At 41.7% G+C, this 15,132-nt stretch overlaps 1 protein-coding gene across 27 annotated transcripts in view; it reads right to left on the bottom strand.

The window, feature by feature from the left end:
- Positions 1–15,132, bottom strand: part of Kidins220 (kinase D interacting substrate 220) — a 97,704-nt gene that overhangs the window by 35,625 nt on the left and 46,947 nt on the right. For all 27 annotated transcript variants that reach the window (XM_075984110.1, XM_075984111.1, XM_075984109.1 and 24 more), the window contains exons 21-22: positions 13,358–13,502; positions 9,956–10,118 (exon numbers count right to left, since the gene is read on the bottom strand). In XM_075984110.1, the coding sequence (XP_075840225.1) occupies positions 9,956–10,118; positions 13,358–13,502 (308 nt within the window). The remainder of the gene's footprint in view (positions 1–9,955; positions 10,119–13,357; positions 13,503–15,132) is intronic.

Here is a 15,132-nt window from a genome sequence, read left to right as displayed (position 1 = left end):
AAATGAATACTGAAGAAGAGGAAAGCAAACCTCGGTGCCAGAATCCCATGCAGTACCTGTGAAGGAACATAACCTGAGATGGGTGGGGATGTTGTAGAACAGGCTTCCCACACTAGCCACATTCACAAGACCAGAAGAATGAGACGGGTGAGCAGAAAAAGAGCAGGTAGGAAGTGTAAGGTCAAATGAGAAAGCAGAACGGCTGGAGAGGCATGCTGACAATGTTTGAACTCCAATACAAACCTGAGGCCTACAGAGAATTTTGGCCAGTTATTTTCCCTTAGCTTTAGGGCCCACTGTGTTCCTCAAAGCCTATGATTTCTTAAAATTTTATTCATTTATTTGTTTATTCATTTGTTTTTATGTGGATGGATGTTTTGCCTGCACATTTTATCTGTATATCACTTGTGTGCCTGATGTCAGGAAAGGCCAGAAGGGGGCACTGGGTCTCCTGGAACTGGCACTATAGATGGTTATAAGACTCCCAAAATGCAGGAGCCCAGGCACTCTGGAAGAGCAGTAGGTGCTCTCAGCCACTAAGCTGTCTCTTTGGCACCCAAAGTCCATAAATCAAATTCAATATTACTCCATTAGTTGTTCTACTACCTGACTAGCAGTAACAGAGATCCTCTAACCTCCTGGAATCTACTTGGCTATCTGTTGCAGCTGTCCTCTCAATGAGGACTGTCATACCCACCCACAGCCGGCACTTCTCCTCACTTCATCCTCTCCACCGGATTGTTACTAATCAGTTTGCATTTTGCTCATGTGTAGGACTCCCTGCAACAGAGATCTCTGCCAGCTTTCCACATGGGTATTCTACAGTAGTGTGTCCCTACCTGGCTTTTCATGAACTATTTCCCAGCAGGCAGTTCTCTGTGAGTTCAAGGCCAGTCTGGTCTACACCCCGCCAGCCAGTGAGACCTTGTCTCAGAAGAAAACAAAACAATGAACAACTTCCTGAAAAACAATGAACTTTAAGTTTTGTTTGTTTTTTGTTTTTTAGTAATTTTTCTCACACCCTTGGACTGGCTACAAGCCTGGTAGAAATAACAAATCAAATCAGAAACAAAACAGAAAAAATTTAAGAAGGGTCCATCTGCCTAGTTAATCTCCTTCAGTTTTTAAAAAATCTGCCAGGCTGGAGAGAGTTCAGCAAGAACATTGGCTACTCCTGCAGAGAACCTGGGTTTGGTTCCCAGCAACCCAGGTTGTTCTCAACCAAATGTAATTCCAGTCCCGGGTATTCTGGCTTCTGAGGGCACTGCACATGTATTGCACAGACATACATTCAGGCAAAACACCTATATACATAAAACAAAAACAAATGCATCTTTTAAAAATTCTGCCCCTCACTTTTATTTATCATTAAGAATCTGAATTTAACAACTGGACAGTGGTGGTGCACACCTTTAATCCCAGCACTCAGGAGTCCGAGGCAGAGACAGGCAGATCTCCTAGCTTAAAGGCAGCCTGCTCTACAGAGTGAATTCCAGGACAGTCAGAGATACACAGAGGAAACTCTGTCTCAAAAAGAACAAAAACAAAACCAAGAAAATATAAAACAAAACAAAGTCAAAGCCAAGTAAGTCAAGAAAGCTTGGGTCATAATGGAACAAGGTGTACCCATGGCCTGGGCATGCTCCCCGCTCAGAAGGTCCTGGGGGTTCACATGGTGCCCACCTCATACCCTCACTGAACCAAAACAAATGTAAAAAACAAAATGCTAATTGAGCATGGTGGCCTGTATCTCCGATCCCAGCTAGTTCCAGGAAAGCCAGGACTATACAGAGAAACAGTGTCTCAACCTCCTCTCTCTCCAAAAGAATCTGGATTTACCAATCACCTTCTATCAAGAATACAAATGAGCAATATAAAATCAGAAATTCATGTACCACTATCAACATTCTACCTCATCATACAGTTTGCAGGCTCACTTTTCATATTAAATTACCACCCTATTGACATAACTTATTTTATCTAAAGTACAACTTCTGTTATAGCTACAGAATTGTTATTCCAATGCAAACCAACTTAGTTTTCTCTCTTATATGGAAAAATTATCAGGTGAATTTTGCAAATACTAGATTGATCTCTTTAACAAACAAAGACACTATATTTAACTTTGGATTCTAAGCAAGTATGTGTTGGGAATATACATGGCATATGCTTATAGAAATAACTGTATATAAGATATGAATTCTGAATGATGGCAACATCAAAATCTCCAAGAAGTCATACCATATCAAAAATATAGAATCTTATTAAGATTTAAAGCTATAAAAACATTTTTTTTTTTGTTTTTCGAGACAGGGTTTCTCTGTGGCTTTGGAGCCTGTCCTGGAACTAGCTCTGTAGACCAGGCTGGCCTCGAACTCACAGAGATCCGCCTGCCTCTGCCTCCCGAGTGCTGGGATTAAAGGCGTGCGCCACCATCAATGGCATCCATGAAACAATGTTTTGAATAGATATTCCTAGCATTTTCAATTTAAGATAGTGTCAGTACAAACATCATATTTCATATAACAAGGGGGACTTTACTACTCAAAGTCATAATTTAAGGACAATCACATGTAAAGAAAAAAGACTTGCAAATTCACCCAAGTGATGACAGATGGAAACAGAAATGAAGGAAACACGAATGAGACTGGAGGGCTCTGAGAGAACTAGTGATGCTTAGATGAAATCAATTCCAATTTTGAAAGCTTTGGTTAACAGCAAAAAGGGATATAAGACATGATATTTGCTAAAATATAACTAAATAATTAAAGATATCAGATAGATCCATAAAGACTGCATGTTAATGCCCAAGGTCACTCAGCAAACAGCTGTTCCTTTTTTTTTTTCAAACAGCTGTTTCTATGAGACAAGAATGACCATTATCCTTAAACTCCCTCAGAATCTACTCAGCTCACCTTTAAAATCCATGACTACCAAAACGATGCCACCTCTTACAGAAGTTCTGACTATATCTTCTTGAGTAAAATACTGCTTGAGTAGTGTCAAAACAGGAATTTAGAACATTATCTTCGTAAAAACTACTTAAATTGATCTTTAAAAAGCCTCCATCATTGCTTTAAGTGCCTAAAATACCAGAAATAAACTTTTATACTAAAATATTTCAATGATTGTCTAAAATGCTGCAATAGAATGTAGACAGAAAAATCTTTATCTACAGTTTTTATTTAACTCTCTTTCTTCTTACTAAATGTATGTTAACAAAAAAAAAACCCTCAAATGATCTAGACAAAAGCTTTTAGCTCAACACATAATTGCAAGAAAATTACAATAATTGTACCAATTAAAATAATCTTGAATGAACAGTATGTCATCTTAATGTTCCAATGGTTTAGAGAGGGATCTACTTAATTAGCTGAAATTGCTTTCCAGTGTAAGTATCAAATGTCATTTGTTAAAAGTTGAACAATTTAGAAAATAATTTAACAAAGCAATTTTACAAAACACCAAGAACCAACATTTTCTTTTTCAGCTGGATAAAGCAAGCAGATGTGTCATCAGACCACTATAAAAATAAATGAGGCTTTTTACGGTTAAAAAAAAAATTTACTACTAGCATTAAAAATACTATTTTCTGATTGTTTTACCAAATCAAATTTCTTTAATAAAATAAATAAATATTAATTATACACTGCTGCTTTCTGTCAGCTGTAAATAAAACTTTCTATTATTCAAATGACAAGCACCGAAGAGCTCAGCTATGGGTAAGTAGGAACAGACAACTAAATTGTTAGAACATGTTCCAATAGATGGGTTTCCAATATGTTGATCAAACTGTCTTCCTATAGATCTTCATTATAAATTATTTTATTTATTTCAAGTAAAAGCCTTTATGAGTTTTCAGAATGCTTTCTATACTCTTTTTCTCTTTGTTGGCTGACTGCAAACATTCTCTGTATTTACAGGTGTACTTATTTCTTAAAAAAGAAGAGCATCTCAGAGTCACTCTGACCAGTCCACCCTCAGATGGCAAGACCATCCAGGTCTGAGGTCTAAAGCAATAGTCTGTTTAATCACAGAAGGTTGGCATAGCCTCATTTTACTTTAATATGCATTATTCTATATTGATGTGATCAAAAATATTCCCCTAGAAAAATTCACTCCAATTTATATCCATTATATGATTAAAAACCTACTTTTCCTTCAAAAATAATTCTTACACAATATTCTGTTTTTCATAAAAGGATACAATATTTGCTATTATCTCTAAACTACATGTTAAGTATTCACTATTGTCTACAAGACATATTTTAATTTCAAAATGAAAAGATTTTGGAACTACCTATGAGGCTCTGATAGTGGGATCTGTAATGCAAACTTGAAATTTCAAGCAAAGCACAGGCAATCTTTCTCTGTCCCTTAACTGCCCCAAAGAGAGCAGCTCTGCTCACCCAGGCTCTCCCCACCATGACAGACCTTTGAAATCATGAGATAAATGCATACTGTCTCTCATAAGCTAAAGTCACAGCCTGGAAAGCCTAATTAGCATAGAAAATGAGTACCAGACAAGTGGGGTGATCGCTATGGCATTCTTAGTACCAGACAAGTGGGATGGCTGCTGTGGAGTTCCTAGTGCCAGACAAGTGGAGTGGCTGCTGTAGGAATTCCTACTGCCAGTAGCCTTTAAGTTACCCGCCCACTTGGGTGTGACCTCTTATACTATTTATGCCAATGTAAAGCGCGTGTCCGGCCTCTTTTCTGGCTGCGGGATTTGGTTGCAGTTCTCTGTTCCAGCAGAGGACTGTGATCTGTGGGTCTACCCCTAAATAAATAACCCTCTATTATTCTCGGTTCTGAGCTAGTGTGGGATTTCTTTTAAGCGTCCATCTTCAGGTGGCTGCCGTGGCATTCATAGTACCAGACAAGTGGGGTGGCTGCCATGGCATTCCTGAGATGTGGTTCAGAAGCCTCTGACCTGGTTTGCAGGAAGAATCTGGAGAAGTGGGACATGTAGGCTAGAGAAGCTTCAGGACGCTCTAAGCAGAGCTTGTCAGTGATTACTGGAGGAGCTTAAGAAACCAGAACATTGATGGAACCGAGAACAGTAAACACAGTCCATTGGGATACAGCCGCAAAAGACTACTGAAAACAGGCCAAAAAGGCCATGTATACTACACTCTAGCAAAAGTCCTGTCTACATTAAAAGGGATTTTAAGACTTACATATCTGGTTGCTTTGTCTGTATGTAGGTATGTGCCCGGTGCCCAAAGAGGTCAGAAGAGGGTTTTGGGAACCGAGCCCAGGTCCTCTGCAAGGTCTATCCCTCTGACCCCAAGTACTGTCTGTTTTGTTCACACCCTAAAACTTTAGGAGAGGCTGAGTTTAAAGGGATGGACTAAGTAATCTGGCAGAGGAAATATTACCAGCTCCTTTTAGTCCTGTCTACAAGAAGAATTGAGAACAACACTGGAGCAGAAGGATTAAAAACCTTAGTTTCATAAAAGCAGCACATAGATGGTTCTGAAGCAAGGAAATGTGGCTGCTGAAGAGATGGGGACACTACGAGGAAACTGAGTGTTCTGCACATTTTGGTATCATGCTGGCTTTGCAGACATAGAGAATGCAAATGTTACAGGGTCATGGAAACTAAGTAAAAATTTCCAGAAAACACCTAGGAAGACAGGCAGAAGGTGAGAGGGTTGGTGTGAATGCAGGCGGCCCTGGAAGCAATGTATAAAGCGTGAAGGTGAAGTCAAAGGCATAAGAGTGACTAGGGAAGTCAGATACCCAGGACCAAGGAGCATCTGTTGAGGAAAGCTGCAGGCAGTGAGCAGAGAGAACCACACAAAGGCCATGGGCCTACCAACGGAAAACTATAGAGACAAGAACGCTGAGCTGTTGGATCTCACATCACAACAGCACATGCTGCAGGGGCCTGACACGGAACTACATGATCTAATATTTGCTGCCTAGGTAAAGTTTTGACCTATGCCTGATTTCCAAGCCACTCCCTTCCTTCCTTTGAGAAGGGAGATCTTTACTCTGCCACTATAATTTGGAAATACAACATCTCCTTTTAGGTATTGCAGGGATCCACAGCTAAAAGTCTGTCTTGGGTCTCAGATGAGACACTGACCTTCAACAACTGACAATACTGGAACTGTTATGGGACAGATGGGTGGAATGCATGCATTTCAAATGATGAAGACAGGTCGAGGTGGAAGGTTACGGTTTGGAAAGATCTGTCAACTATCAGGCTGGCAGGGTTGGATGCAGCGTGCAGGCAGCAGCACACACAGGCTGCAGGCCAGGGCAGGATAAATGGTGGGGAGAGAAGCAAGCCTGCACATGTATGTGCTCTCCCTGCCTGCTGGTCAGCACTCTGTGAGCAGTTCTAGTCCTCCCTGCTCACACTGCACAACAGACTATACATGAACCAAAATAAATCTTTCTTCCCTAAAGAAGAACGAAAAAGAAAATACCAAGCAACAATCTCTCAACAAAGAGCAGTAGTTTTAGAATAATTCATTTTTTCCCACCCAGAAAACGACTTAACTGACAAGTTGTTTAAGCCATCTTCTCTCCCCCCTCTCCACTTGTTTTAAATACGTAAGCTTTACTTTCAATCAGAATATAAGCCCCCAAATCTCAAGCATTTAGGGGCAATTATATGGTGTATATAAGTTCCCCACTCGGCTTACATTTGTATGCAGATATAGAAAACATAAAAGGATGTGGATGAGACTGATGATGCAAACGAAGTCGATGTGAACAGAGGAGCCTGGTGAAGGGTGGGATGCGGGTGTTCTTTGGAATAGTATTATTCTTGCAAAATTGCTAAAGTTTGAAAGTACTTTTAAATAGAAAAGACAACCAAATGTATGTCCATCCTTCAAGGACACAACATGCTTTTCCATCTCTCCCTCTGCTCACCCCACTCACCCCTAGAACACACAGGAGCATAAAGAACAACTACGAAAGCTTTGGCTCTCAGGAAAAAGTCACACTAAGAAATCAACAAGGATGAACAGAAGAAGCTCAAAGAAAACAACTAAGCTCCAAAACACCTACTAATCTTGGCTCCTTAAGGAAAACAAGTTGGGCTGATGTGGATTAGCAGTAGAATATGTGACCACCAAGCACAAGGCTCTGGGAGTTTCAGGGAGACATGGAACCAAATGACAACAGTGCAGTGCAGGCAGGGCCACAGAGACCTGATCATCGTTGTACTGACCTGAATCAGAGACCTTTTTTTTCCCCAAATGCCCTTTTAATCTCTGTTTCATTTTATATTCTCATACTTCCGTTGCCTGGGGACTTTTTTTTTTTCACTCTTCCTATCCTTGTCATAGAGTGTGCAGAAGACCAAGAACTAGAAATCTACTAGAATTCTTGGATTGTGGTCATAGTGTCTATAATATGAGATACAATATACTTCCATGCTGTCTCAATCACAGCAGGTAAGGAGACTCATCTAAAGCCCATTCCATGTCAAAACTGAAGACTAACATGAATACTCTGTCTAAAAACGAGAGACAGACTGAAGAGGCAGTAGCTAACCAATAGTTAATTTTAAACAGAAAACTCATATTTATAAGACAGCAAACACAATTTACAAGAAAAAATAGCAATTATCTGCTTTTTCTGGATTAGCTGCTAGTGAAGTTAAAAAGAAAACATAGGAAATCTCATATACTAACTTCAGTAACTTGCAATATTCTCTAAAAAAAAAATGCAAAAAGGTCAAAATTTCAACCCTTCGTTCCATAACAAACATTAGCCCTTTGATTCCATGATAAACTCCAGGGTGTTCCGACAGGAATCCAGTTCCACACATTGTGCAAACACAATGAAAGGTGACCTACCAGCACACGACATGCGAAAGCACAGGTGTGGAGCCTCACAGGCACAATGAAAGGTGACCTACCAGCACACGACATGCGAAAGCACAGGTGTGGAGCCTCACAGGCACAATGAAAGGTGACCTACCAGCACACGCGAAAGCACGGGTGTGGAGCCTCACAGGCACAATGAAAGGTGACCTACCAGCACACGCGAAAGCACGGGTGTGGAGCCTCACAGGCACAATGAAAGGTGACCTACCAGCACACGCGAAAGCACGGGTGTGGAGCCTCACAGACACAATGAAAGGTGACCTACCAGCACACGCGAGAGCACGGGTGTGGAGCCTCACAGGCACAATGAAAGGTGACCTACCAGCACACGCGAAAGCACGGGTGTGAAGCTCACGGACACAATGAAAGGTGACCTACCAGCACACGCGAGAGCACGGGTGTGGAGCCTCACTTTAAATCTACCATGCACTGACCTTTGGCCAAGTGACTGATCTCCACTGAATTCAGTTTTTTAGTATGCAGAATGAGAATAATGTACAGATCTCAGAACTCTGGGAATGAAGAGTTAACACCATGGAGTGCTCAGAATGAGTGGCATATGGAGCCAGATGACCCAAATTAAAATGCCAGCTCTGCTGCATGAGACTGCGTAACCTGGGAAGTTATTTAATTTTCAGAACCTCTATCTTCCTTGCAAGAAAATGTTCTAAAGGCTCCATGTTAACTCTAATAACTGTTCGTCTAGCAAACATTCACAGTTACCTAACTCCTGAGTCAAGACAGACAAGTTTACTCAGGAAATAAAGTTTAGTGTTTTAACAAGCAAGGACAAGTCCACTCATGACCTCACGATAAGATGAGGCATTGGCAGCACATTGGCAGCACATATCTTTAATCCTAGTATTCAGGAGGCAGGGGCAAGCGGGTCTCTGAGTTTGAGGCCAGCCTCAAACTACAGAGTGAGTTACAGGACAGCCAGGACTACACAGAGAAACCTGTCTCAAGAAACCAAAAACTAGCTGGGTGGTGGTGGCGCACGCCTTTAATCCTAGCACTCGGGAGGCAGAGGCAGGTGGATCTCTGTGAATTCAAGACCAGCCTGCTCTACAAGAGCTAGTTCCAGGATAGGCTCCAAAGCCACAGAGAACCCCCGTCTTGAGAAAAAAAAAAAGAAATCAAAAACTAAAAAGCAAACACCACAAAAATATATATATACTAACAATACTTTAAGGGAATAAAAATTATCCAAACTCCTAAAGGTTATAAACTATGAACTATATTAATATTTTATTTATATTTTAAAACAGTTTCAATTATACCAAATTCTATAAAACTTTACAGAGTTTCTTTTTTTTTAATTTATTTATTTATTAAGGATTTCTGCCTCCTCCCCGCAACCGCCTCCCATTTCCCTCCCCCTCCCCCATCAAGTCCCCCTCCCTCATCAGGGTTCCCTGACCTGTGGGAAGCCCAAGGACCACCCACCTCCATCCAGGTCTAGTAAGGTAGAGCATCCAAACTGCCTAGGCTCCCACAAAGCCAGTACGTGCAGTAGGATCAAAAACCCACTGCGATTGTTCTTGAGTTCTCAGTAGTCCTCATTGTCCGCTATGTTCAGCGAGTCCGGATTTATCCCATGCTTTTTCAGACCCAGGCCAGCTGGCCTTGGTGAGTTCCCGATAGAACATCCCCATTGTCTCAGTGTGTGGGTGCACCCCTCGCGGTTCTGAGTTCCTTGCTCATGCTCCCTCTCCTTCTGCTCCTGATTTGGACCTTGAGATTTCTGTTCGGTGCTCCAATGTGGGTCTCTGTCTCTTTACAGAGTTTCTGCAAGCTATCTTTTTCTAAGAATTAGTTTATTATTTTATTAGTCTAGAAACTGGGCCTTGAAGCTACTGTAAGTGTTCTGGCAAGCAAAATCACTTGGCTTTGGGACTGTATAAGGGCCAGTAACTCTCACAACTGGACGCACCATTAACGATACCAAGCTCAGAGGACAGCAGCAGTGCTAAGACAGTTTCAGAACAGCAGGGGGCCCAGGGAGCTGGACTCAATTTAGAAGTAGAGATTTTGTAAGCATTATTTGTGTTTTAAAACTCAACTCAAGGTGAAGTTAAGGGCAAAGAAGTCAAACCAAATACCTCTCATAGATGGTCTTTAATGTCATCTGATCAGGGACACCTTCAGTCTCTTCCAGATACAGTATGAGCCATGACGTCCGGTAGGGCCACTGCTCGGTAAGGTTGATCCAGCTGGCTAGCCTGTCCCAGTTGAAAGTAATTTGATTGGCTCTTAGTAACCGCCCTTTAAAGAATAGATAAACATTTAAAACTTAGTAGACATACTAAGTAAAAGGTTTAGTAAAGTCACAAGCAACTGATCTTTCAAATTTGAAATTTTTGCTCTTTGGTTATAATACAGACCTACACCTAGTATTTGTATGGTTTCTAAGATCCAGATTTTAAAGATTCAGAGGGCATGGTTGCAGACACAGTAATCCTGGCACTGCAGGCTGGATACAAGTCTGAAGCTAGCCTGGGCTACACAAGGAAAGCCTGACTCAAAAAATAAACCAAGAAACAAAATGAAAGACCAAGGTAGTCCTCAATGCTCTGAAGTATGACTGCTAACGACTTCTCCCTGGACTCCAAGGGAACCCAAACACACTGTGCATCTTTGCTTTATGACATCATTGACCCCCATTCTTCCTTACTTAGCTTGTGTTACTACCAACCCAGGTACAGGTATCTGAAACTTGTATGTTACTGAATAAAATGACCCTGTTTGCAGGGCATTCAGAGGACTAATTCAGCTCTCTATCTCAGGGTATGTGCACCTTGTGGACAATTGCAAACCTCAAGCCTTCAGAGGCAAGGCTTCTTTCCACCATCACCTTCACCTTGACTTGACAGGACTACAAACTGAGGCTTGGTTCTTAACTGAAAACACCCGGTTTTATAGCATCATCAGTTTAGTACCTGGACTTGCATCTACTTATCTGACAGACTCTAATGGCAATTCTCTTTCCCCAGACTGTAATCATATAGATGATGGCTCCTCATCCAATTCTCCCCCTGCCTCACACCCTCACTCTCTGAATTTTCACCATGGAGTTTCTGGGGAGGTGGGGTCTACTCTGCTGGATGGGAGTGAGCTAAGTTACCATGTTTGCCAGCTATGCATGCCATAGACTCATCAAAAACACTCACGCTGGGGTAAAGCACAGAACAAAATTGATGATATGGCCACAGCTTTCCTAAGAAGCATTGACTCAGTGGCACAGGCAATAAATGCAATAAGCAAACAAACCTATGAAATAACTATGAGCATCTAACTAAATGAGTCTGTTTGTAGAGAGCAGCAAAAAAATGAAAAGCTGAACACTAAAATAAGCTTGATAATACACTTCTGTAGAAGGTTGAGCTTTTGTCTTTGTAAATATAAGGTCTCACATAGCCCAGCTGGTCTTGGCTTCCTGATCCTCATGCCTCTACTTCCAGTGTGCTAGAATTATAGATGTAAAACCTCTACATCCAACTCACTACATTGACCAGGCTGGTTATGAACTTGAGATCCTTCTGCCTCAGTCTTGTGAGTAGCTAAGATTTTGAGTCTGTGCCGCTAAGCTTGGCTTTAGCATCAATTATTTAAAGATATGAACTCGGGTCTGTTTCTAGTACCCAAAGATGTGTAAACAATCTAAATTCCTTCCTGTGGATTTTAGAGCCACAAGGCCTTGAAGGAGCTGCAATTCTTTACACCACTTCCCACGGCTCTCCCGTGCCAGCTCCACAAAGGCTTGCACTCCAGCTGTTCTTGAAATCCCACCTCACAGCCTTTGACCTGCTCTTCCTTTTGCTTAGAGTATTTCTTACAAGAAGTATGTAAGGCATAGTTCTAATTTCATTCAGGTCTCTTATTCATTAACAATCAATCACAGATGCTCTAGTGGGTACAGCAGTTAAACAGACAAAAAACTCTCGTATGAGACTCTCCCATCCCAGAGAGTAAGGGAGAGTAAGCAACAATGTTAGAAGACAGCTTTCTCTGGAGCAGAATGAAGCAGGGAGAGCAGGAAGAGGAGCCATTTCATATGAGATGCAGAAGGTCTCATGGAAAAACTGACACCTAAGCTAAAAAGGGAGTAAGAAAACCTACTGTTCATACTGAACCATTGCAGACCAAGTTACAACAACTGGTAAAGATACAAAGTTGAGCTCCAGGAACTGTAGTCAAGGGCAGCCCAGTAAGAGCAGCCTAACTAACAACAGCTAGGAGGAAATTCCAGCAAGTGTAGCACTCTGCACACCAAAGGAAAGAAGCACTTAAAGAAGCAACCAACACATTGTCATAGCTGCTTGTGGGGTCCAGACAAGGACTAAGACCTGGCCACTGCAAGATTCATGTGGAAGCCACTGGGGAACTTGAAGAAGCCACTGGGAAAGTCCTGAGAAGAAGGGCATTGGGGGAGTTTGAAAGGATTGGTGGGAGAGTGGTATGAGAAAGGGCAGTGAACTATCAAGGAGCTTTGCTGAGAGTAGGGGCGGGGTAGGGGGCAGAAGTCCCAGGGAGAGGAAGAATTTGAGTGAGAAGTGTACTCTCCTGTTGACTGTTTCATTTCTACAACATCCAGACCAACTCCGGGCACAAAGAGGACAACAGGATATATCAGTGTTATTGATAATATCAGGAAACAGTTCCACTGTCCAACCAGCATAAGAAGGTTGGAGTCTCACCTAAAGGGTGAGATTAGATTAAGCTAGAAAAATGCTATGTTAGGTACAGCTCCACCTGTAATACAGGCATGAGTCTTAAACTTAGTTCCTATTGACAATTCCTATTGACAGACAACACTAGGAAATATCAGAAAGTATCAAGCAATACCATGCAAGGAAAGAAACATATTCTATAAGTTACATTACAAGTATATCTAAGACTATCCTAATGCTGATGAGTCTTAACATAGCAAAGAGCAGCATCCACACATATAATTCGGTCATAGCAATAATCTCAATTATTTTTTGAGACACGGTTTCTCTGTGTAGCTCTGGCGGTTCTAGAACCCACTCTGTAGAGCAGGATGGCCGAGAACTCAGCGATCTACTTGCTTCTGCCTCCCAAGTGCAGGGATTAAAGGTGTGTACCACCACTATCTGACTAATAATCTACATTATTATTTTTTCATTTTATTCAAAATACCATATAAAAACTAAAACAACATAATAGTATATAAAAATCTGAATTTCAACACAATTAATTTGTGCTGTAACATAAATTAGTATAAATTTACACTAAATATAAAGCAAAAGACTTTTAAAATCATGAAATCTTAAAATAAATTTCCAAATGATATCTGACTGTCAACTACTACTGACATCCACTTAATAAAAACAAAGGTGATGGCAGCATGCTCTGTTAGCGCTGAAGTTTACTGTGGTGACAGGTGGGGACACTGGACAGATAGCAGAACACTCACCGAGCTCATGCAAGCCCTGAGTTTAGTGGCTACTACCTCTAAATACAGCACAAGAAACAGAAATCACCTGTCACAGAAACAATATTGAGTAATCGTCTCATGGTCTGAGGACTGATGTCACTGAACCAATCCTCCGTGACCAGCAGCTTCGTGAGATCAAAGGACATCTGCCGGGTGATGGTCCTCTGCATCTGTCTTCTGCGGTAAGTATCCTGAAACACAACACCACCAGTAGAGAGTTAATGTGTGCAAATGAGAAGAACAACAAAAGGGGCTGCAGAGTCAGCTCTGGGTAAGAATAGCAGACACAGGCCTTGAAACTCAGCGCTCTGGAGGCAGAAGGATATGGATCTCTGTGAGGTCGGCCTGGTCTACAGAGCTAGTGCCAAGACAGGCTCCAAAGCTACAGAGAAACCCTATCTCAAAAAAAAAATAGCACAATTCGCAATATTAACCAAAAGGAAGGTTATGTGCTAATCAAGTACAACTACTTCTGAGGCAGAGGCTTACAGAAAAGTTATAAGGTAAGTTGGCAGCAACGCATGGATGCATGCCCACTGAGTGCTGGACAGTTAGGGAAAGCTTAATGTCAAGATGGGAGGTGAGCAGAACTCCATAAAGAGAATCCCAGTCAGACTCCAGGAAGCCACCACACTGAAGGAACCCTAGGACAATAAAGTAAGCTCCTGCACAGTTCTAGGGACCCAGCATCTCTGTAGGCTGTTTTAAAGTGTTATACAATTTCTCCTAACAGCTCCTCAGAGAGTGAAAGGCGCTCTGCAGAGTGGGCTGGAGTGGATAAAATCCCATCTCCTAAGACAAGAACAGACACAACAGAGGCATAGCCTCGAGTCCTGAAATGTAGGGTAGGTGGATGCAATCACAGTACCCAAGGACCTGGACTCCTAGGAGAGAAATTCAAAATACTGAAACACTCCCCAGACTATGTCAACTGTCATTCATACTAACTTTGAATTCATATCTGTAAAGCATGTGGGCACAAAACCAAAGACACAAGGTTTAAAAAGTCATGTCCAAATGGTAGCAAACCAGAAAAATAAAAAGACAATGCCAGTATAATCCCGTATCAGTCACCCCTAAGCAGCACTTTCAGCAAAGCTTCTCTGTAGTTGGACATCTTCTCACTTTATAACCTAGATAAACACTCCTACGAATAAGATGAGTGGACCAGAAACCCACGGAGACTGGGAAGGGATATCACTACAGAGTGGCGCCCAGTGTGGTAATGAACTCCACATAAAACCTGAGAGGGCTTAAAAAGGAGAGTGAGAGAATTTAAGACAGCTTTTGGTTGTTTGTGGGTGGCTTGCTGCAAAGAAATTTTCCTGACTCAGCAGCAGGAAAAAACTGGCTGTTTTAAAATGCCGGCTTTCTGGGCTGTGCCCCCATTGCGATCTCTGGCTCCTGCAGGAGACAGAGCTTTTGTATGGAGCATTTGGAGTAAAGTGCTACGGCTTGCTTGATGGCAATGTGGACTGCTGTGTGACTGGAACTCTGTGTGGCTCAGGGGCACCAAATGGCTCTGAGGCAGGATCCGCCATGCTGAACTGTGACCGGTCTCAGGCAGGAACTACCGTAATTACTGTAATAACATCCCAGTTAAGGTTTAGCTGGGCAGGACACAGGTGGTACCGTATTACCCCTACATGGTGCAACTCAAGTTTTTAAGAAGTGCTTAACATTTTAAAAAATGCTCCTGGATAGTAAAAAAATTACAGATTCACAATAAAACAGATTCAGACACTGTTGGATGAATGTACGTAGGCTTGGGAGAGAGAAGAAAAAGAATATAAAGAATAAAGTTAATGTCTTAAAAAAGGG

Source organism: Microtus pennsylvanicus, chromosome 8, assembly GCF_037038515.1.
Source record: "Microtus pennsylvanicus isolate mMicPen1 chromosome 8, mMicPen1.hap1, whole genome shotgun sequence".
Classification (NCBI taxonomy): Eukaryota; Metazoa; Chordata; class Mammalia; order Rodentia; family Cricetidae; genus Microtus; species Microtus pennsylvanicus.
The sequence above is the reverse complement of the archived record's forward strand: the minus strand, read 5'-3'. Positions and strand labels throughout refer to the sequence as shown.